Below are 25,534 nucleotides of genomic sequence, written 5' to 3'. Positions count from 1 at the left end.
ACCTTGGCATTTGAAGGATTTCTCTGAGCGGCAGAACCAGACACAAAGTCACAAAAGATTAGATACTTGCCATTCTAAGCTAAAACTAGCATTTCTAACGGACATGTATCATGGCCAAGTCAGGCCAAAACAGTTCAAAGGGTACGGAGATGTAAACTGAAGGAGATGAGAGCAAGCTCTGCATAATATATTCACTCCCTCACTGTCTCTTTCGTAGAGAAAATAGGCTTCTTAAAAAGGTGACCTTAGAGTTAAAGGGTTTCTGTAATTCCTACCATAACTGCACCTCTGGTTACATGACTTAACTGACGCTTTCAGTTTCATTAATGTGAGATAAGGGCCGCCTCCACTATAATGGACGAAATTGTCCTAAAGGCTACTTGTTGCCTAATATCATTGCTGTTGAACTCATTTTCATATAATCTGATAGCTTCAGTGCCAGTTAGAATAATTACCACCGATGGATTCTACGGAACTCGTCGGCAGCTTAAAACCTTCCTTCCCTCTACTGTCGAACTGCCATCTGTGATAGTTGATAAATTGCGAGCGGGTAGCAGAGTGGATCCCCTGCATAACGATCCGATAACTGGTCAGAAAGTTAAACGGTCTATAGTTATCACTGTTTTTAACTGTAACTGCAGGAAACCAAAGGGAAAAAGCAAAGTGATTCACACACTCACCTTAACATACACAGTTCTACCAACTAGGCAAGGGGGGCTTTGCGCCCCGAACGCACGCGTGCACGCAAATGGTGGTCGGAGGGAATCAGGTACAGAGTGCTCTGCAAAGTGACAGATGTGGCGACAGGCTGCCCAGTCAGCCAGAAACACTCGACAACTTCTTCAGCTAAAGACCTGAAGTGACAGAGGCCGGCCGAAGAGACACTTGAGGGTAATAATTCACTCGCACAAGCACAGACAAAACAAACAGTAGCTGTTTTACTATCAGATTTAAGATGATTTAGTTTGACTTTTCACAACAAAGTTGGCTAATGGAAGTTACATCTCATTCTAAATAAGCGTCATGCACCTTCCAGCCCACCTGCCGCTGTCACGTGCCAGTCCCCTCGCCTTTGTACCCACGGCTCCAAGCATGCGCTGCAAGTGACATTCTTTTCAGAAAAATGAGCATTAAAACCCCTTTGTGAAGCAATGTCATGATGAGACATTCTAAGAAGAAGAATAGGGGTTTAAAGGAACATACTGAAACTGCACAGGGATTACTGAGGTTACGTGCCACACTGCAGCAGGGAGAGACAGCCAGATGCCTGCTGCAGACATGTCTGAACATGTATGGGCCTGTATCTAACTGGAGGCTTTTTTTGCCTTTAAAACCCACACAATATAAGATGGGTGTCTTTTCCTCCTCTCTGATGAAAACTGTTTCTAACTATATTTAAATGTATAACCACAGGTAATGGTTTCAATCCCCAGTGACCAAAACATTTAAAATGTTAATATAAGCTGGTGTGTTTATCTGAACATCTCTCATATGTTTACTTCTTGGTGAACTTTTAACAGTTTGCTGAAATTATTGTCTGCTTTTTTTGAAAATTATGAGACAGACAAGCTTCAATAACGTCGAATGCCTGAGCTCAGATAGGAGAAAAATGATACGACTATCATGAACAGTTTCACCTTTGAGTGAAATCTAATCTCTTATCGATTCACTGGACGGTGCATTTATTAACCTTTATTGTCCGTGCTAATTGACATGATACATGTGTTAAATTGGGTTTTTATCCGGTAATTTTAGAGAGAAAAGTGCTGCAACCACTTCACAACTGTGCGGCTGAAACATACACTGCAGCAACAATTTCTTAGACTTATTTCACTCGGCTAAGACCTAAGAAAGATCCCACTTTCATATATCGAACACGCCGTGTCTATGGAATGCTAGTTCATGGACACCACACCCAACAGAAAGTTAAAATAAAATAATTTATTTCAACGCTGTGGATGAGCACACAGCAATATGCTTTTGTTAAATGTTTCGGATCAATATTTAAACCATGCAAATACACATTTAACTTAATTTAAAAGAATGTTTTAAAACTTGGTGTAGCACTAATAATAACCCAACACCTGCTTGGTTTGGCGGACGAAACAAGCTCACCGCCTACTTACCCAATTTGCATATTGTGCATGGATGTGCCATCTGATAGGACTGCAAACTAAACATACACAATGAGTGGGAAAGCACTCGTTATTGGATGCAGATCAAATTACATCCAAATGTCAAAACAACCGCAACACACAGATGAGTAAACTATAATAGATTTCTTTTTAAAAAAAGAGTTGCAATTTCCAGTCCACTGGAGATTGCAATCAAAATATGAGTTCGAGCCGCATTCATTACCTCAACCGAGGAGGTTGTGTTGTTGGTACAGTTGGTTTGTTTGCCTGTTTGTTGGTCGTATAGTCAGAGTTGCATTAAGATTTTTGAACAGAACAGAGAACACGCCCCATATTAGAGGTGATTAACTTTGTGTCGATCCAGTTCTGAATACAGGATTATTTCATTTTAATTCTGAGCCGTTACATATTCATGTTTGTGTGAGTGTAGGCATGATGTTGCTGCAAACATCCCTGATAGTGCAAAGATGCTAAATGTGTATGAGCAAGGATTTTTGGTCAAATGATAATTCAATTAAGAACCTTGAGCGTTTCATGCATTTTAACAAGGAGCATGGCTTTCACCACAGAAAAAACATTACGTCTGTTTCTTAGCTGCATCCAAAAGGCTGCTTAATAGCAAAGCTGATGGGGGAAGTAAAGTCTTTTCAAACTACGGCAGGGCAAAACAAAGGTTGTTGATCAAAGGGCAATGCCATGTACAACCTAAAGCGTAAAGAAGAGTTGGGAGTTAAAATAGTTCGAGGGAACATTTACTAGAGGACGAGTACAACAGTTTCAAGCATTAGCAAAACATTTCTCTAAGGTGTTTGTGTGTGTTTGTGCATAACTGTGCATGTGCGAGTGCATCAGCTGTCTCCCCTGAAGCCCTTCCATGTCACCCGACACCAGGGGCTCGGGCTGTGGCCACGGGTGGTCCGCTATGTGAGAAGTGCTTCCTGCAGGGGGTGTGAAGAGACCCCCTGATGGTATCAAAATATATATCACAAGGGGGGGGACGTACACACACAAATGGACGCAAAAACAATTCACAAAGCCACAAATCACACCGAGGATGGGTTGTTTCTTCCAAGTTATGCAGACAGACATGTTTAGACAATTAAGGTTTCCTTTATTATGTTCATCAATGCAAGTGTGTGTGAGTCGTAGGTAGAACCGCAGGACAATGCGTGTGCCGGCCTCAGATGCAATACAGCAAATACAAGACAAAGGGAGATGCCAGCTTTACTTTAGTCGCATGATATTACAGCTATTCCTTTTGTGTTGTTTGAGTTGTCATACAAAGCGTTCGGTTTGGTCTGGGAATTAAAAAAAAATGACAGAAAGACGGGCAAGATGCCACTGGACTGGTTCAATTTCAGTTTCAGATCTTTTTTTTGACTATTCACAGGAAGTTATGCTTTTTTTGCCAAAAAAAGAGGAAAAATTAGTCATTGAAACGTCTCCCTGAAACTGAGTTTCTAAGGTCTCCAGCCAAGGATAGCTCGCATCTTCCACCCCCGTTTGTTGGTTTGTTATGTAAAGTTGTTTCATGCATGTGGAGGCAGTGTGGTGTGAACCCAAAAGCATGAACCATAACAACCATCGACTGCTGTTCAGACCTCAGAGTGGACTTTCAGCCCTGAGTAACAAATATTAGCTGAATTACAGTCTAAGCACTTGTTGCTGCAGTTGAGTTTCAATCCTGCAGTGTCACACAGTGTAAAAAAAAAAAAGAAGTCATAGTTAGTCAATTATTTCTACAAATAAAGAAACTGTGTCATCATACAATGGATCATTGTAGGATTTTTTTTCTACAGGCTTTCACTCATAATTCAGCTTAATAACAAACAAAAGGTGCTCATGAGATGTGCATCGAGGCATTGAACTGAGGTTTCGCCTTTTCATGAGTTTATTTACCCATCTGAAAGCTGATACGATGGAAGTGATTCAGCATCAAAGAGTGAAATAAGTAATTAAAAAGTGGGAAAACATACAGGAAGACTAAAAGGAGACTGAAATTAAGTTGTAAAATCAATTTAAATGACGCTGGAACAACCAGATGATTATGATTGTGAGGAAAGTGGAATTCGCATCCAATAATAGCTGCGATGACCAAGTGAAACAAACGCAAACAGCACTTTGACAGAATTAACAGGGCGAGCGATGCGATGGAACGGATTCCTCAAAAAAAAATCTTAAAACAGAGTAGGAGGAAATAATCTCGCCATCTATTTGACTTTCAATTTCCGTTTGTATTCAACAAGCCTAAAAAGATTCTTACGGCTTTCCTCATGGAAAAAAAAACAAAGGCACGACTTCTTCCTGTCAACCGCATAAAAAAAAGCAGGAAGTAATGGATCAGCGGATGGACAGCTTGCTTTGGAAGATTACTGAAATGCCACAACTTGGGACTCAACCAAGATATCTTCTAAGTACAACCATTGCTCCTTTTCTCTTTTGTTTTTTTTTCAGTTTCACTTGACAGCCTTTCATTAGACTCTCTCTTTTGATTCCTCTTTGTTTTACAGGTAATGAGTTGTGCCGATCACAACATTGATGTTAGGTTTGAGTTAATTACAGGTAGACAAACCAATTAACTGTGATGTGAGGTGTGTGCGTGTGTGTATAACTAAACAGAGGGTCAACACGAAGAAACTAAACAAAAAAAACTGAGCTAACTTTTTCTCCCCTCACACTATCATTGAAATTAAAGAGAGTTAAAAATGTTCTTTAAATCCAGTGTGCACATGCCTGAATGTGTTAACTATACCGCCATCTGCCAATTGAAAAGACAGACTGTTGGTGCAGTACTCACTGAGATCATCAAAGAGTTGAAATTAAGACATATATCCATAACAGCTGAGTTGAAATCAGAGTTTGTGGTTTATTAGTTATAATGAGCTAAGAGTACAACTAAGAAATCAGAGCAAACAAATCTGCGAGCAGGAACAATGTCATAATAGTGGTGTATCTGTCATGGACACAAACAGTGACCTCTGGGTGAAAACCAACAGGAGGGTTTTATTTAGAGGGTGATGCAGGTGCATGACTTGCCCTCAGGAGCAACAAAACCACATACTGTCCAGTGAAATTAGCGCCGACCAAAATCAGAGCTAAAAGAGTAAATGTTTGACCCATAACAATCACACCACAGGGACTTGAACTCCCGCATCATGGTTTTTCTCTGTGTCCGAGTACTTAGTACATGCAAAGAGGCCTGCAGGTTTTCCATAATCGCTTTATGAGATCATATGTGTGTGTCTTTCTATTTGTCCCACGGCCCCTGAGAGGCCGAAGAAAATTAATTTCTCAAAAAAAATAAAGTTAACTTTAGTTGTAAATTCCAGATAATGGTAAGAGTTCTATGTTATTAGATTTAAATACGATCAATGGAGGAGAAACAAAGTGTACATTAAACATGCTGGATGTAAAGGGGGTTGTTAAATGCTCCGACTCTCATTTTTGAGGTCGTGTCACAATCAAACGCTGTGAACTTTGTATGAAGGATTTTGGTTTTAAAGCACTGGAAAAAAAAAACTGAAAGTGGTCCAAATTAAACAAATCAATCTCGCTGTCTTCAAAGCACATCACACTGACTTTAGACTTTAAGGCACTTTGAGGGGTTTTTGTTTGTTTGCTTCTTTCTTTTTGCTCTTGTTAATTATACCTTAAGAGATAAGGCAAGGAAATAACTTGAGTCTCACATGCTTCCTTTCATAGAACTTCATTCTCAACTTAAATCATGCCAGTATCTCTGTCTAAAGGGAAGAATTGTGCAATACAGTTAGAGCACTAGATTTGTGGAGATGAGACAATCAATCACTCTATGTTACAACACATATAGGGAGGGAGTGCGAAAAATACTTTTTTTATTTTGTAACCACCTTCTCCAACAGCATTAAACTTGTGTTTATATATAACAAAGAAGGAGATGTCATTTATTTCTTAGCATTTCTGTGTATAGATTGATGAAGTTGGCATGTAAACAACAAAGCAGCCGTGTGCTGAGCAGCTTGAGAAAGGAAGCATGCACACACACACACACACACACACACACACCAAGATTCGCTCTTTGGGAGGAAGAACTAAAAGCTAAATGTGAGTCAGAGGACTTACAGCAGTTAAACATTTTAACAGGCACAAGCCGAGTCTTAGTGTGTGAGATTCTGTGTTTGTAAAGCCACACAGACAATAACAAAGCCAGGGAACCAAGCACATGGTCCCAACATTAATCCAAGTCTGCTACTGCCACCTATTGATCGAATGGGGAACCTCTGTCCCCTCCCCCACACTGTGGAGCAGCAACAAAAACCTGCAGTAAACAGGCTTCAGAGCACATGAAGAGTTTTGAATATATAATGGAGAGAAAAAGAAGTGAGAAAGAGATTTCATGGTGTGAGAAAAAAAGAAATCTCCTGACAACTTAATGAAATCTTCATCTGTTGTTCAATTTAACTCCTCTGCAGCTGTTTTTTCCCTTCTTTTTCTTCTTCTTCTTCTCTTTTTTCTTTACAGAAGTATTTACTGCCTTACTTTTGTGCTGCCTTAAAAAAAAGCAGGGTTTATCTAAAAGTGAGAAGAAGAAAAACATAAAAACACACAAATGTAGAGCTTTGCCACAAGAATACAGCGTGTTTCAAATAAACACTGCTTCAGTTCGGGATTCAGTACACTGCTGATGTGGTTTCGTTATAATGTAGTAAAACTTTGTACAGAGTTAAAGATTTTGTAAAGTATATAAAGAGATAAATGAAAAATGCAAAGAATGCCGACACTAGCCCAAAGAGTAATAAATAGCAGTAAAGCCCAGAGACACAGAGCCTGAGGACAAAATTCTCCCTGCAGTCTAAGTTGGGAGAATTTGAAAATCAGTTACAAAAAAACACCCTTAAGTCTTGTCTTTAAGATGTTCCTCAAAAAGGGTTGAAGACTTTATCTTTACCACTGACCGTGTACTTTAAAAGAATCCTTCAAATTAGTTAAATTGCAGCAGAGAAAGACTTTAGCAGTCAACACACACATATATATATAAATATATATATTTAAATAGACTAAGGTACCTTCAGCTGCATCTCGACCACAGCAAGCCAAAGTTTATGGTGATAAATAAAGGTAAACGACAAAATATAACTTCACAGTTAATGGTTTTATGCTGTAAGAAAGTTCCATTTAAATACATCAACGAGCAATTTTATGTCCACAAGTCAACAAGGCTATTATTGACCTCATCAGGTCTCCATCACTCCATCAGTTGTCAGGTGAACTGAGCAGTGAAGTTCAGTCTGCACAGGAGAAATAAGAGCGGTGCACTTGGCTTTCCAACGGCGTGTGTTCCTTGAAAATTATCTGTGTGCTGCTTGTGCGAGATAACAGCTAAAGCAGCAGCATTTGTGCCAAGCGTGACACTAAGGACTACAATAAACGCTTACAATGCGGTAGAAGCCTTAAACTTTTACCTCAACTAAGGACACCTTTTAAGAGAATCTACAAAGGGCAGATTAAGAGGAAAACCCAGAACGCTTTGCGCAATTTAGCGGCACAAAGGTAAACAGATTTCTGTGGAAGCACAGTAGGAATATCAAGTTAAGTGAGTGTCAAAGGTTTTAAACTATTTTGATGGAGCAAAGTGGAACAGGGAGAGGAGGGGTGTGGACAAGTTCACAGAGGACAGAGCAGATGGCGTCTGCTGGACTTACACAATCACACACACACACACACAATAGTGTACACAGACACACAACACACTGGTGACATAATAGCAGCATGCCAGGTGTGCGGTTGGTGGCCTGCAGTCTGGCATTGACTGCGCGTGTGTGTCTGTGTGTATGTGCTCTCTTTGTATGAGAGGGGCCCCCTATTCACTGCTCTCCGCTGCCAGCTTGGCAGTAAATCACAGGACAACACGGTACACACGCTCACACACGTAAACACACACGCGTGCGCACACACACCACCCTCGGTTGTCTTTCTGTCCAGCCTAGGGAGAGAATTAAAAGAGGTCAAACAAGAATACAGCGGTAGAGACACAGATGAGGGACAGCGGCAGTTTCGCTCAACTTTAGGAGCACAAGACGCAGAAAATTTTTCATATGGTACAAGAACCGTGACAAGAAAATAACCCCCTCTCTCCTTTTCCGTGGCTCGGTGGCTTTCAACTTGTCAAAGTGAGAAGAAACGCACAGACACAACATCGCACAGACACACACACGCACACACACACACACACACACACACACAAACAGCATCATGTCCATGCATAATGAGGAGTGGTAGCGGTAAGACTGCAGCTGGGCTTGCCCTAACCTTGCCTGAAGAGAAAGCCTAAGGAAATACTGTGTGTGTGTGTGTGTGTGTGTGTGTGTGTGTGTGTGTGTGTGTATACAAACATCAGACAAAGCTCTGAGATAGTTTTTTTTAAGAGTACTACCCCCAAAAATGACATGAATTCTGTGTTATAAACTTTCTTTACCTGCACTTTCACCACAGCAACTACTACCTCATCGCAAGAAAGGCCCAGGTGGAGCCATTACCATCAACAAAGGCTCCCTTCCGTTTGAGAGTGTCGTGCAGCTGTGCCAGCAAAAGCAACGCAGAGCCCTGAAACTGGAATGTCTTCATTCAATGTAGCCATGGTTAGCATTATTAATTACACCCGTGTTTGTGAAGTCAAAACGAGCGCTGTGATAAGAATCAACTGAACCGACTTCAATAGAATGTCTATAAAACAACTAAGATATGAATTAGGGGGGGGGGGGGGGGGGGGGTTCCACCTTATCCACCTCGTCCGCTGCTTGACGCCTTGGCAGCAGAGACAACCTGTATGGTAGGACTCTGCTGCATATGCAGTCTGAATCATTTCACAGTTGAAGCACACATGGAGGAATCTCTTTCCGTGTGAGAAATATCAGCAAGTTATTGGCCTGGAAGCGATTCAGAAAATCCATTTCAGCCTCTCTATGAGAGCTCTTCCAGAGGATAATGAATTTGACTGCCTCTCCACACAGGAAATTTGCGCTAGTGCTTGCATGCTCAGCACTTTTCCACTTCTTACCAATAGACGGCACTTTGGTGACTCGACTGTGATCAATGTTCTATCAATATTTAAGTCTCGCTGCTCATCTCCCTTTAGTTAGAGTTTTCTTGCAGTCTTATTAACTCCATCCTTTTACAATATACATCTCTTAAAGGGATACATTTATATCTGTCCTCTAATCTGCCTTGATCGTGTTAAAATAAACTAAATTAAACATTTTGACCCTGTAAAGCTGTCAAATGACACCACTCTTTCCTCCATGGCCAAACACTCTACAGTAACTCTACAACCTTTTCTCTCCTGTGATGATGACTAATTGTCCCCAAAAGGTTCATGCAACTTGCAATCAAATTCGAGGTGTGATTCAAAGGCACTGCCATTCTTTACTCGAGCACCCGACCTGAATGATCCACTCATCCATCATTTCTAGCAAACTTTGGCAGCGTCGTCTGGCCACGTGTCACGTAGCTGCAGCAGCAGAGGTAAACAGGAGCTGACACCTGTCACAGATGTTAGAACTAGCCAACAACTTAGCCCACATATCTGTCCGTCTATCTGTGGCTATCTGTCATATGTTGTCCAAATGGAGCCCAGAAACTAAGCTGTGTCATTTCTGCTACAGTCTGGATTCAACACTGATGCCAGCAGTCATGTGGAAGCGAGAGAAAAGAAGAAGAGAAAAAAAAAAGAAAAGCAGATGATGTCTGTGAATATTGGAGGGGAATACATGCCTCTAGTATATAAAGTCTTCATTAAAAAAAAAAAGAAGTTGTGATGTCGTAAAACAACTAAATTACTCTGAACTTTGATGATATTGTAAGTTTCATATGAAAAAAAAAGGGCTCATGTAAGAAGCTGGCACTCAGGCATTAGACTGCACTTTCTGTGTTTTTGCCTAGATTTTTTTATTGCCTCTAGAAAAAGCAATATTGTGGATATGAGGTTTCAGGGTAGTGCGTTTTTATTATGCTGAGCCTAGCTTGAGCCCAGAAACCAAGCTGTGTTGTGACTGCTGAGACGCATGTCACACACTAATGTAGTGTGTCATGTGGGAATGATAGTAGTGTGTCTGTGTCTAGAAAGCGTCACATCCTGTTTTAGACGAGGCCATTTCAAAAACACCCTACTGACAGTTTAAAATGACAAGGCGTCAGCCTCAGTGGGGGGGGGGTTTGAGGACCCCAACAAAAATAGAGCTCCATCTCTCTGTGCAGCCCTGGGACCTCGCTCTGTCTGATTGGCTCCTTGCCCCCAACCCCCACCCCCTCCGTAGGGTCTAAGAGTCGGCCACAATTTTCACAGGGCAGGTATCACAGCTTGAAGCTAGTCGTACATGTCTTTAATTGTTGCTTTAGCAAGATAAGAAAAAGAGGAAGCTTGCAAGCAGTCATAAACACATTTAGCAGCTGAGAGCAGCGTTGCATGTGACCTCTCTGCTGCCACTATTTTTATTCAAAACTGTAGGACCTCTTGCAGTCTTATTATGGCAAAGTTTTGTAGCCCCTATGGTTGATATGTAAGAATGGGAGAAGTGTGACCGAGTGAAAACTGAAAAGGGCCACAGGAGAAACAAATGCCAGTGTGGAGACAGAGGAGCATCAGGAGAGATAAGACTGAGGGTCAGTAAAACAGAAGAATGATGGGGGCAGAGACGTTTGTGTTCGGAGAACTTGAGGAAAGCAATGGACTTGTAATCCTATCATCTATGAACGCCTCAAGGAGAACTCCGCAGTCGCCAGAAGAGAGTTATCGAACACATTTAGATAAACCCTCCAGACACACAGACTCAACCCACACAGTTCGTCTCGGCATGTGTCCCGCACAAAACCATACGTATGATTCCCTGCACTTTTCACCCATGCAGTCATACACACCCACAACCTTGTCATTTCCTATGACATCCACAGCCTCCATTACCTGCATGCATTAACAAATCTCTCTGATGTTAAAAATTACATATTCATACATTTGAATAATTCAGATTACTTTAAAAGCTGTGCACTCACACACTCCCTCACTTTTACTGATGGAATGAGAGCCATTTACCTCAAATCGCATTTGAATAAATCCTATAAATCCTTTCAAAGTTTCCCGAGATAAACCAATCAAATACCCCGTAACGCTGTGTGACTGACCAATCAAAATTAGAAATTCATACTTTTGGCTTATTTCTATTCAAAATACATCAAATAGTAAATCAAATTGCAGAGCCTATTTGTAAGGCTCAATTTTATTTGAAATAAGAATAAAGGTGGCTAATAGAGTGAGACAGACAGAAAAAGGTCATCACTCCACTGCCACAACCCAATTCGAAACCAAAGGATATTTGCTGGAGAGAACAGTGTGCCTTTCATTCATAATCGCATGAGATGATTTAATTTGTTTAACAAAGGAGAAATATATCATATGTGACAGAGAAAATATACATTAGATGGCCCAAGGCTGTGGAAGCTAAATTATTTCCCCAGATGAAACCTGCTTATCGCACAGTGAATGTGTGCATATGACTCTGTGCACGTAGGTGCATGTGTGAGAAACCAGCTTGGTCAACAAGAATAAAGGAACCCCACTGGCAGACTGGGTGTTTCAGCAAGGACAAAGTACTTTAAAGTTTCCCTTGTTTTAAGTAGTAAGTTCGGCTGTGACTCGACCCCTGATAAGCAACAAAGGAATGATTCTGAAACCTTATTCTTCTCTCAGTGTCCATCTCTATTTCAGTCGAACTCCAACAGTCTAAAAAAAAAAACATCACTACAGGCAGCACCTTCCCACTTCCTTTTTCTGAGATTTGAAAACAACTTCTAACTGTCTTTGTATCTCAAGTTTCCTGCAATGTAACGGACTGTGGCTTCAGAATATGAATAACACTGCCAGTGGTCACACTCTCACACGCACATAGAGCATCTCTATCTTCTGACAGCTGGTTTGATTGCTTAATTTAGCTCTTTTAGGTAATGATTAGTGCTCATTGTGTTCATCAGAGCTGTATCTTGAGTCTCACTTGGTATTTGTAACCGTTTTATAGATGTAAGCTGGAGCTGTACGTTCATGATATTAAAGAGACACCAATGTAAGTCACATAGGGTTTCCCCAAATATCAGAACCTTCTTCTTTTCCAACTTTCCTCATACAAGTGTAAAGGTGAGGTGCATTTTCACCCCGTTTCAACACACATCGTGTGTGTGTAAAAAACATATTAACACACACTGATGTTCAAGCAGCTGGTGAGTTTGCCCTTGACTGCCCAGCCTGTGGCAGTGGCATGGATGCAGCTGTTTTAGAGGGTTCTGGGTGGGATTTGGGAAGACATGTCCTTGTCAAGGATACTTTTTTTGTGTGTGTGTGTGTGTTTTAAATCTCTTAAATAACTGAGAAAATGTCCAGTCAGAAGCTTGGGTTACTACAAAAGAAACTTCTGTCCTTCTTTAAGTTGTCAAAACCGCTGAATTGGCAGTGCAGAAGCTGCTACCCGAGGCCCTGCGAAGAGAGTGATATTTTACAATTATACAGCACAATTGTTTTGGTATTTAAACCACCTGGCACTTAAACATCAGGCTTTATCCTGGAAGCATCATTATCGCACTGTGAAACCTGAAACCTCGTGTGCCAGTAAGCATCTCTGGAAAAGTACTGCAGGTGTGAGATGCAGTTTTTTTGTTTTTTATAGCAAACTGGATAAATCCAGAAATAAGAATGCATCTTGTACGTTGCCTTATTATAAAGATGCATGTGAAAAGAGAAGAAACCTTTATTTTTTAGCTAAAAGCTAAAAGGTTAACAGGGTGAGATCTTCAAAGGGAACAGAGAGGCCTAATATTTAGACTGAACTGAACTTACCCATTCTGCTAAACTGTTCAGGGTTACATTTTAGCCACCTCGAGTTTTAATTATATCTTGATCCGGGATAATATTCCAATAACATATGCCAACAACTGGTTGAATATACAAGTTCCAAGCTGTATGACACAGTGGCTCCTCGATATGATAGCTGGCATCTTGGGTTATCCATGTGTAGACTTGCCCTTGACTGACCTGCCTGGGGCTCTGACAGAGGCATTTGATAGAGGCATAGCCTGCTGTGCAGTTAGGGATTCTGGGAGTGTGCTCTTAAGGAACAGATGCCAGGGCACAACGGCTGTTCCTCTGGCATCAAACTAGAGCCAACTGGCTGGACCCCTCTACCCAAGAACAAAAACATCAACATGTGTTACTAAAACCTCCTCATCTTATTAGGACACACAGAGCCACTGAAATCACATTAAATCATAGGCACATTAAAACATTAATTTCACCACACCACAAAACACACCATGATACTTTATATTGACCCATTAAACTACAGCATGTAAATCATTAACATTAAACGGTGTGTTTGCACAAAAATGCCCTCATCTCCACTTCACTGCCTCTCGAATCATTTTAAAGGCCCCAAAAACACCAACGTTCAGAGTCAGGCTGTAAAAGTAGGTGCATGACGGAATAAATGTACTCACCCTGAAAAGACTGCCCCGCTCTCTCCACGAGCTCCTCTACAGGATAGCTGGCCAGGTCTCCTCTAGCATGTTTAGTCTTGCAGTAGGTGCACGCATTCAGACACCTAGACCAGCAGAAATGAGAACAGAAAGAAAAGATCTGAAGAGAGGGACACGGGTGGATACTTTTACTGATGTTCTGGAGGCTGTAGCTTATGACACAGTTTGTAGAATTGACAGGTGTTTACTGTTGGACTCCATTAGTTTCTCCTCCGTGTTCCTAATGACTCTCATCATTTATAATCCATCCAAAAGAAAAGTGGCTAACTTGAACTTTAAATAGGAAAAGAAACAAAGGAAAGCAAAGAATGCATACAAATGGGAATTAATAAATTTCAAACGTGTGACACATTCTGTGTTAATAGTGCAGAAGAGAGTGGAAACGGTCCTGTAGTCAAAGACTTTAGCTGATTCCAAAATGGCAGTGAAAGAAGGAGGTAAGATAATGTAACAGAAAAATGAATTAAATAAACAAAAATATGAAGAAATGAAGTAAAAAGGTTTCCTTATACCAGATGCAGAAGAATAGCAGGGAACGCATTCCAGTCAATACATTTTTCCAAGCTTATAAATCACAGCCTAAATAAGCATTACAAAGTCTCTGTTAAAAGAATTTCACTGCATTTGGGTTTTATTTCTGACCTCCACTTTGTCAAAATCGGGCAAAAGCGAGCGCTTTTTTTTCTCCCCCACAGCAGCTCTTTTCAAAGACGCACGCGTGTCAAAGTTAGGGCAACAAGTCGCGACTTAAAATACTGCGGCATCCCGAAAAAAAAAACAGAATAATGCATACTAAGTGTTGGTTTTGCTCAAAGCCAGAGCTAACCCAACTATGACTAATAATGGATCCCATTTCAGCCACTCAAAGAAAAACAACATGACTGTCTGTGAGCACAGCAGCGCTAATAGAAGCTTTTGGCATCCACCAAAGATCAAAAGCTCCGACTTCTCTCCAACACAAAGTGCCACAAAGATCGAATTGGCCCGCTGCCGGATTCGTGCACTGCAGCGCATTGACAAAGACATCTTGCTGAAACATTGAAAAAAAAAAAAAAGCATTCTGTGCAGAGACGTAAGGCAACCACTATGAGGGTATGAAATCGGATACGTCATAGATAACAAGCATTACCTCCGAATCTGTCCATGAAAAACTCTGGGAGACATAACTTGACACAAACAGGCCAAGATCATGCAGTTGATTCTAAATAAGCCGATACTATCCTAGTGAAGTGGTTTGATGAAGAATAACACTTCTCAATTACCCATGAAAGTAAGATGTTTGTCATATCAAAAGATCCAAGTAGGCAGTGCGTCCTGATTGTTCCCACCACCCACTGAAGGAGGTCTTCGAGAACACGATGAATAACAACAGATCAAAGTAAGAAAAGCATTTCTGAGAAAACAATTTCTCTGAAAGCCCAGGCACACTGTGCGTTATTGACTTAGTCAATACAATCTGCTTTCAGAAATGCCTGAAAATGTTTATTGTGAGGAAAGGAAAGATAATGTAACAGAGTTTTCATTTGCCAATAGGTCTTCAAGATATTCACTGTATCGCATTCACAGCGGGGCTCTGCTTCATCGGTCTCATGTTGCTGGCAACTGAGCAGATTCATTGTCATGGATGTGATAAAGCACCGAGGGTTTGTCCAAATATGAAAAATAAAGTTAAATCAATCATAAAGCAACTTCTGGTAGTCATAATACCTGTAGGACCCGGAATTCATCTTTACTGCACTTTTTAGCCACTGGAACGCCTCAAACCGTTTCTTTATAATCATATAGCAATACAACCTAAAATGACAGGAGCATTATTAATGTCACAAATCACCAAATACAGCAGAAGAAAACAGAACGGAGCCATCTATCCAGCCATCTCTTCCTTTTAGGGTATTGCGTATCCTGGCTGAGGGCACTAAAGATGGTAGCTAGGTCACAGGACCTAGCTGTGGAGAAAACACAGACAGATGGGGCCCCGTGTGCATGTGCGCACACACACACACACACACACACACACACAGCACCAGGGGGTCCATCCATCTTAATGTGATCAGGCCCAGCTGAGTGGATCACACCAACATTAATCTCAAGAGACAGTCCGTGGCTTGGGTGTCTGTGTGTGTATTTGCATCAATTATTTGCGTGTGTTCGTGTGCCTGTGTGAGTGCGCTGCTGCCGACCATTTGCCCGGTATCACAACAACACATTAGCAGTTTTCGACTTCTCCATTAGACTGAGCAGACTGTAACAACCAGTCAGCACCGATAGACTAACGGTGACAGAGGAAGAGGAAAATGTCACACATACACGCACATTTGAATTGTATTCCAGTTAGGCTGGAGGAGAGCCGATTGTGTCGCCTTACAAACTCACCTCACTCTTCCCAGCAACATAAGTAAGTGGAAACAAAACCATATTTTTTTCCCGGTAACCTGAACAGTTCATAGAAACTTAACAACCAAAATCAGAATCCTGTACATCACGCCAGTGGTGGAAAACAGTATCACAAATAAAACCAAACATTCTGCCCCCTTATCGTCTCTTTTCTACTTTAAATACGTTCTCTTTTTTTTTTTTTGTCCCTGTTAATTAAACCACAGAGGTAATTGTTTTACCTGATGATAGCATAATTTATTAATGTGTTAGAATGAGAAAGGCTACCTCCCCAGTGTGTGTGAGTATGTGTGTGAGTTTTGGACACATAAGACTAATGTGTGCTTGAAGCGTCGAAAATGAAAGTAAGAAAGGAAAACCTGAGGTTCCTCTATACATTTGTAGCCCTCCCTGGACACACGTGCACGCACACACACACACACACACACACACACACACACACAATATAGTTCCCTTTGCAGAGGCTCCCTTGTGCAGCATTTTAACAGCACAGACTGGGAATGAGTTGAACATGAGAGGGTTTTCCCCATGATAAGAATTTGGTGTCTCGACATTAATTAGAAAACTGCTCTTTGCGTAAACAAATTGGGCCATTGGTGCATTTATGTGTGTGTGTGTGTGTTCGTGTGTGTTCGTGGGGATTTGTATTGTGCCAGCTTCAAAATGCAATTATGAAAACAAAGCTTAAACTATGATGGGGAAGTCTGAGCGCTTTGCAAATTGTAAAGCAAGATTATTCATTGTACTTATTGTTGAGACTGGGAGACGGGTGAAGTGGGTATATGAGCAAACAAAATCTTAAAACTCCTATTATAATACTGAACAATGCCACAAGCCCGTAAGTTTGCTGTTAGTGTCATCTCAAAGTCAAAGTGGAGGTGGCAAAATAATATGGAGTCAAGGAACAAAGAATGCTGATACAATGAAGTAAAGACCTATTAAGAGCAATGAATAGAAGGTGATTAGTGATTCAGAATGAGCTTCGCAGTTAAACCCACTCCACACTAAATGTGTGTGTTGCACACACACCAAAGACCCAGAAGAAGACAACATTCCATTTATTTTATATATAAAAAGATAATCACAATTTGGGAAATAACAATGTCAGTACTAATAGCTTATCTTGGGGTTAACGATATAGATATATCGTATATGTGTTGGTGTGTGTGCGTGTGTGTATTTCTTTTTTTATGGCTGGAGAAGGCCAACTGACAAAAACTGTGTCAAAAAGTGCCAAAAAGAGTATCACATCATTTCTATAGGACTGTCCCCTGACCAGTCAACAACTGGCTTGAACTCTGAAGCTCTGGCTCAAAAGTCAAGGGCTCTCCCTCAACTTTTGTAACATGGTTGCTTTTGCATGTTTGTCCATTTGTATGCTTTGCTCCCCAATTTATCTTCAAGCAGTGTGTGTATGAGAGTTTGTCTTAATGCAGCTGGGGCCCATTTCTCGCAGCATTCAATCGAGCCTTTGTGTCTAGCCTATTGAATTCTGTTATTGAGTGTCATGTTTCCAGTACCATACCCTGAAAGGGTTGTGTGTGTGTGTGTGTGTGTGTGGTTGTGTGTGTGTGTGTGTGTGTGTGTGTGTGTGTGTGTGCGTGTGCTACAGGCTGACCTTAGTTTTCTACAACTACCACAGCAACTTTCCTTGTTGTTTTGACTGGAGAAAGCAGCATGTGTATGTGTGTAAGAGCACGTGCACTCGGGGGTGAAACCACAGCCACATGTCTGCATAGGAACTATGTTTTCTCAACTTCTTGTTTTTTCTGTAGGCAGACCTTGAGACAGTGTTTGTTTTAGATCAATCAGGCCATTGTTACCGGACAAGAATGGTATGATGTTTGTTACTTACCCTCCAGGCCCGCTGATAAAGTCGGTTAAAGTGTTGCATTGAGATACATTGTGAAGTTGGACTCGCAGGCAGACTGATTCTGTGCTTAACCAACTAATGATCTCACCTGCTGCCCGCCTGCCTGCCCTTCTTGACCCCTTTGCAGTGTAAGTGACTGACCGAGACAATCAGTTTTCACTGCCAAGTGATCTGAATGTCACACAGACTTCACAGATTCACCCCTACACTGGGGAAATTGGCAGAGGTCGATTCTTTGACAGTACCTGACATATAACAAGTCTGAATGACCTGCTGATAATGAATTAGTGTGGGAATTAATAGCACCTGTTCTCGCAAGCAACTAACTGCCTGTCTGTCTCCCCAAAGGCCCCACTGTGGGCTGTTACAGTGATGGAATCTGATCATTCAGACATAAGTCACTCTTAAGCTAATGCTAATAATAGAATCGTTGTTGCATACCAACAACAGCATCGAGAGCCATGATATTTGCTCACGATATTCACCATCTTATAAGAATACATACCAAACAAAAAAGCAAGCTGAGCTTGAGAAAATCATACAAAACCAACACTGCTCGCAGTGGATTGATTGACATCATGTTTAAGCCTGGTGAACAGATAAAGTGATAAAGGTCTGTCCGTGGCCTCTTGCTCATCAAGGTTTTATTGAGCTTCAAATAAGGAGGAAGTTTTCAACAAAAAAAAGAAAAATAAACTTGTATGCGGTGCCCTGAACAGCAGCAGAGGGAACAATGGAGTAGAAACTTTGGACTGCAGTGCTATTCATTACTGACTGATATGATGTTTATGATTACACAGTCAAAGCAGCTTTGTTAAGTTAGAACGAAACAGCTAAATGTTACCTGATCTGACCAAAGACTACAGTGTTAATAATCACATGAGGCCCATATGCTCAGACAGGTGCTTGATTCACAACTTTACTTTTACAAGGTCTCATAAAGCCTGCACAGTTCAAACAGAAAGCAGAACATTGGTAAATGTCAGTCAGGTCAACGTGAAGCTTACATACTGCACAGCTTTGCTCGAACACGTGACCTCAGACATGATCAAAGCCCCCGTCATGTACTCCATTGCAGCAACTCTTAAATCAGATTAGATCGGAAAAATAGATCAGGCAACAGGAAAGTTCCATTTGTGTCAGGCAAAGGGTGTCCCCGGCCAGTTTTTGGCTGATGGTATGAACTTATCAGGTTTGGGGCTAAATGGTTAGAAAAAGGTTGGAACTCTTAAACTTTTAAATCATTGCAAATGTAAGCACTCGCACATTTAAGTGAAGCCGGTCTTTGTCCCAGCTGCCTATGTGTCCGTTTCGAGTCCAGTGCACTGGATCGAAGGCCATGAAAAAAAGGTGATTGTCTCAAGACTCTCACTGAACTGCATGTGTACGCTTGCCCTTACTGACCAAATGACAAGCATCGGGTCAAATGCCTGATCACTTAAGTGATGTTTCTGCCTGATGACTGTTGACCATTTACCACTTGGAAGGAAGCATGTAGGAAACCAGATTGTAATGGTCTGTAAGAAGAACAGTTGTGTGTGTGTGTGTGTGTGCATGTGTGTGCGCACACACACTGTGTTTGCCTGTGACACACTGGGACTAATTCAGTTACTCGGGGGTTCTGTAGCGTAATACCTTGTAATGACACAAAATCTCATTTTGTCCAAGGAGACACATCAATCTTTTGGATATACTGCGGGGATCAGAGCCCCTTCTTTTGCGTGCATATAGAAAACACTGAATGGACATTGTCCGTGTGTGTGGGTGTGTGTGAGTGTGAGTGTGCGTGCGCGCGCGTCTCTCTGTGTGCGTAAGTCTTTGGCATATATTTGTGTGTTTGCGTGTTAAGCAGCGGGAAAGAGAGAAATGGAATAAAATGTTCAGACCACTGGAGCTGAAAACTACCCATACATTGGTTTGATAAACAGCAGGAAAGGCCACGATGGTACAAGGCTAGAAAAAGTGTGTGTGCATGTGTTGTGTGTGTGTGTGTGTGTGTGTGTGGGAGAGACAGTTTGGGAGCACGTCTCCATGTGATCATTTGTGTGTCAAGAAAGAAATGGAAAAAGAAAATGGGAATTCTTTTGTGGAGGAGTGTTTGTAGGTGATGTACGTGTGCTAAAGTGCAGAATCAAAGGAGAATGTGCGTATGGTGGGCATCCATGCATTCCTGCAATTCTACACGTGTGTACGTGGGATCAGAAACGCTCGTACAACCAGCTCTCACCCTGCTGTAATTCTACATCTCTGAGGCACATCAGCACTCGCTCCTTCTTTTGTTACAGATTGATACCTTTTCACTTGTGCTCCTTGGAGAAAAGTAAAGAAAAAAAGAAGAGGACAGATGATATCTTAAGTATAGCGGTTCAGTGCAGCTTATGCACTGCTTGTGAGATGGGGAAGAAGTCTGAGTATATCTGATGTGAACATAACGCACTACCCTAGCAGTTGTTGGAACAATCTAAACAGAAGTCTAAAGCTAGAGCGCATATACCTGTGGGGGCGTGGGAGTAAATGAGAGCAGAAAAAACATTCAAATTATAAATGAGTGCCTAGACCTGGGTTCAATTTGTTCTCAACTTGGCCAAAGACTTCCAATCCCTCCATCCGTCTCGATCTGCACCACAAACCACTTTGTCTTTGACTTTTATCTTCAAAGACAACACCTCTAATCTTCCAGTGACACCACTATTCTTCAGTGCTAATCTTTATCATAAAGCGCGCCACCAATGAGCTGTGTCACGTCTTTATTACTCTGTCGTGTCAAGGCCTGTGGCATAAAAACTACAATGTGCTGACTTTGACTGATCTCCACACAGAAATTCTTATAAAGGGAGCTAAGGAAAGAAATCCCAGAGCGGAGAAAGCTCCGAGGTACGGTGAATGGGACAGAACAAGCGATGAGAAGAGGAATATGATCACTTTTGTTATGTAACAAATCAGGAAGAACCAGAATAATATACATACATTAAAAAAGAGTATCCAACTATTGATTAGGACATCAATTATAAGTGACATTGTTAAAGGAAAAGGAATTCCACTGTCCCCTTCTCTGTGCTCTGATCCTGCTGAACATGAGTATAAAGTGTGTACCGAACTCACAAGTGATGAAGCATCTGAAGTCAACAATAAGCACTTTGTAGTCTCAATGAGTATCTCGTGTTTCCCCCAACAGCAGTTAGCTGCAGATGCTGTGTAACTTCAAGTTGGCCTAGTTTTTGAAAAGTGTACATGAACAGTGCCACATCTGTTGTGCCTGCTATCTTCTGAGCTTGTGCTTCTTTGCATGGATTGAACAAAAAGGTCTCTTTTTTTCTTTTTTTACAGTGACACCCATAATAAATACAGAATAGACATGGTTTAAGCATGACTGATCCACCGCGTTCCGCTACCCGGCAGAAAACACATATTAACACAAAAACAGCCACCGTATCAATATATTTACTATTTTCTAATTGTTCATTTCTTTAAACGGATGAACAGACCCAGAGGCACTTCTACACATATACATACATGGACCCAGTCTGATTCAATGGTGTAAAAATGGATAATAGCGTGTTTTCTTGAACTGCTGGCATCTGTTTAGGAGTTGAGATGTTAAATATCGTAAAACCTGCGCCTCCTCTGGTGTTTCTCCCGTCAGTGAACCATCTGATTCTCGAAGCGGGGTGGTTTCTGACCGCTGTCTGCTGCAGAAATGACAATGAATACTCAGAAATACCATCTACCACGCCTGGATTCCTGGATATTTTTGCCACAACATCTAATCCAAGTGTAGATTGAAGAGCTTCACAGCAGATTTTACCACAGACTTTTTCAAGCTGCGTGCCACTTCTGACCCGCTCAAAATGCTAACACAGTAGCCAGGGTTCCTCGTGTGTAGCATGTAGCTTTAATGCGGAGTCTTCTTGTTTTCAAAGCTCCTCTACAGGTTTATTTCAGTGATCCAACCAACCATTTCTTGTTAAATTTCCCCACTGCTTCACAATCCCCAGCTCCAACGTGTTCTTCCTGCACTGCACAGATAACAGCTGACAGTATGTGAAGATCACAAAAAAAGAAGAGAAATAAAAGCAGAACGACCCCTCGTGTCAGATTGTAATCGGATAAAGAGCAAAACTGAGTAAATACTGCTTCAACCTCTTTTCTCAAACTAAGACATTTACTTCTTATATATACTTCTTATGCTGATATAGCGTAATACTCGAGTCCTATCACAGACTGTTTTTATTTATTCATCTTTTCCCTATTAGTTACCAAATCTAGTTCTCTCTCAGATGGTTTAAGGCTTGAACTGAAAGACAAATGTACATCAAATTTAGTGGGGTTGATAAGATCTACTATTTCACTGTTTTGGCCTGAAAAGTGGGTGGAGACGTTGAGGCAGACTGATGAAAATCACAGGAAAAAGGCAGCCGGGGGCCTCTCAGAGTACACAAATATATCCACAATGCAGGCTTACGTAAAAAAGCGCAGAGAACATTTTCACAGGTCTAAAAATGAGGTAAATACAACCTCAGATGAGCAGCAGAGGACATATCGCACCATGTCAGAATTTACTTGGTAAAGACTAAGCCCAAATGCAGAAGCAGTGTGTGTAAAATGAGTCAAAGGCTTGTAGAACCACATTTAACAGCAATAATTTGAAGTAATTGTTGACTGCATTCATGTTAGGAGGTTCTGATGTAGTAGTGGAAGAGTTTTTGGCCCTCTCTTCTACACAAAGGCTTGCAGGTATTTGTTTATGCAAAGCTCTCCTCTGGGATTTGAGAGGGTCACTGAAATACCTCCATTCTTTCTTTTCCAACCATTCAGTTGCCGGTGTACTTGGGATCATTGTTCTATTTCATGACTCAATTTCAGCAAATAAATAATACAATCTCAGAATATTAGCACAAGCGCCTCATACCAACTGTCCAGCCAGGTGGTGGTGGGGTGATGATGTCATGGAGTCGACAATAAGCACGCACTGAGTGAAATAAGAGGCCAACAGACGTGTGCCTGGTTTTGCTTATGATTGGTTACTGCAAAACACGACACTGTTCACTACAACCGTACATCTCCACTTTGGTCTGGTCTGTCCACAGGACATGATTCAAGAAGGAGAAGAGGTTTGTGGAGATGCCATTTTTCAAACTTAAGCTGTGCAGCCGTGTTCTTTTAAGAGAAAAGATGATTTCTGTTGGCAACCCTTCCAAACAAACCACAGTCTTTCTCTACTGATACTGTCGTGAGCTTTAACGTTTAATGTGCCTCCTGAGGCCTGCAGTGTGTGTGGGAAGATTGCCAACTGCCTTAAAAGTTTTCCACTTGTGAATCATCCTGCTCGCTGTAGAACGATGCACTCCAAAGGATTTGGAAATGGCCTTCTGGCCTTTCCCAGATTGATGGGCAGCAACAATTCCTTCTCTAAGATCATTGCAGATGTCTTTCCTCCTTGGCATTGTGTTAACACACAGCTGAATTCTCCAAAACTTCAGCTTTTATAAGAAGGTGGACACACGTGCTGATGATCAGTTAATCAAATGCATTTGATTAGCAGCACCTTTCAAATCGGTTTCTTCTGAATTTGCACCATTCATTGAGTGCATCCAAGTGTGCACAACAAACAGAGGTTTGGGGGTTTTCTGAAATCATAACAACGATGGCACCAAGACACCAGTTTTTCCTATGATCGGCTTTGCTTAGCATATGTTTTAACGAATGGCGAAACAACTCTATAATTAATCGTCTCGCTACGTCTGCTCGGAACAATTTTCTGACGAGTGTCAGCATTGGAATTTATGTGTTCTTGTCTGGAAAGAGATTTTTGTGTATGTTTGTTTCCCCTCCAATGGATGGAAAGATATCCCTTTTGAAAAATATCCAGAGTACTCCTGGCGAGGTGTAAGGATTTGTCGGAGATAAGAGCTACGAGAAGGGGGCCTCAAGAGTGTTAAAATCATCAATGCGTACAGCAAACCACAGAAATAAAAGAGTAGGAAATGATACAGAAATTCAATTTGATTTCTTTTATTTGGCATGACCAAACTTTCCAACAGATTTAAGTTTAAATTAATTTCAAAATCCAGTCAAGAGCTGAACAACGGGATCATGCAACAGTCAGCGAGGCTTAATGGCAACACTGAATTATAGATAAATATTTTAACATGACTGTCAGAGGTGAGAAAAACTAAATTAGGTGAATCGAATAGAGGAAGCTGAGCACAGAAAAAAGAATAAAATGTTGTTTGGGCTCCAAGGTTATCCATTATACTCTCTGCATAGGTGAGGCCAGAGCCTCAAAGAGCAAGAAATTTCCCTTCTCCTGTAATAAAATCCAAGCCTATTGAAATCAAATCCTTCAATGTTTGCTTCTATTCATGAGATGTCAGCATCTCCATTTGTCAACCCTTTCCAAGCTCGACACTGCGAGCGTCTGAAGGCCAGTGATGTGCAGAAGGTAACTAAAGAAAGAAATTAGCCCAGAAGTGGCACAGCACAGCTAAAAGAAGTTATATTCCAAAAGGTAAACAAAACAGCTTCGGTCAAGTCATTTTAAAATATTTGCTCCTTGCATGATTGAGTATGATTCACAGGAGTTTTACCACAAGGACATCCATTAACTTTAATTCACAGTCAAATTATATACTGCAAAGTATTTGTTGCCAGGGCATGGCTTTGTGCAACCTGATGGTATTTCTTCAATCATTTCAAACAGCTGGTGAAGACCGTTACTGGTCTGGGGTTAAAGCTGAAGATCAGTAACACCTGACTTTAGCACATAGCAATAACCGAATAATGCAACTGAATAGAGAACGGGGGAAGAGCTGATGAAAGCTTTTTTTCTTTCCTCTTCTTTTAATGCCTTGACTCTAATGATGAAGGTCCACACTGTTAGGTTTAACAGACACAGCAACAAATAAACACCATTTTAATGACGCCCCCTGACTGGGAGGTTGTAAATTCCTCCTCTCTGAAGCTGAAGTGGGACCACTGATTCTGTTAACAAAAGGACTCGCACTCTCACTAATAACATTGTATGCCTGAGGACAGTCTGACACACACACACACACACGCACACACAAATGTACAAAGAACCAGAATGAACTGCTCGTGTAGCCTAAGGCAAAACACACACATGCACGCACAGGCTTTCTTGGTATGAAGTCTGCTAAAACTGCGAGTTGAAACAGAACGACAGGCATCTATCTGTCATCTGAGGCAGATTAAAAAAAATCAACTGACCCAAGGGGCTCACATGTTTGCATAAGGAGACTTTGGGTGAAACAATCTATGAAACAAACTAAATCAGAACAACATTTTTGGATGGGCCCAAAGAAAGAATAAAAAAGATAAAACTTGGAAACACAACTTCCACAAGTTTTACAAACTATATGTGAGGTGGCTTTTTTCAACAGGGCAGATGAAAACACGTAATGCGACTCATTTCTGACAAGTGAACATAAGACTTCCAACTGATCGTATGAAAAGGTCGGCTGTCTCTTCTTTCGGCAAAGAAACGTCACTGGGTGGAAATATCTGTGTCCGGATGAATAAAACTCACGTTTACAATCTGAAATCCTGAAATTCTCTGAATAAAACG

The 25,534-nt window shown here is 41.2% G+C and overlaps 1 protein-coding gene across 1 annotated transcript in view; it reads right to left on the bottom strand.

Moving 5' to 3' along the window:
• Positions 1-25,534, bottom strand: part of cdkal1 (CDK5 regulatory subunit associated protein 1-like 1) — a 200,245-nt gene that overhangs the window by 96,987 nt on the left and 77,724 nt on the right. The window contains exon 8 of the mRNA XM_072394633.1: positions 13,644-13,747. Coding sequence (XP_072250734.1) covers positions 13,644-13,747 — 104 coding nt within the window. The remainder of the gene's footprint in view (positions 1-13,643; positions 13,748-25,534) is intronic.

This window comes from Leuresthes tenuis, unplaced genomic scaffold (genome assembly GCF_036924035.1).
Source record: "Leuresthes tenuis unplaced genomic scaffold, fLeuTen1.0.hap1 SCAF_10, whole genome shotgun sequence".
Classification (NCBI taxonomy): domain Eukaryota; kingdom Metazoa; phylum Chordata; class Actinopteri; order Atheriniformes; family Atherinopsidae; genus Leuresthes; species Leuresthes tenuis.
Note: the sequence above shows the minus strand (reverse complement) of the source record. Positions and strands in the feature narration are given on the sequence as shown.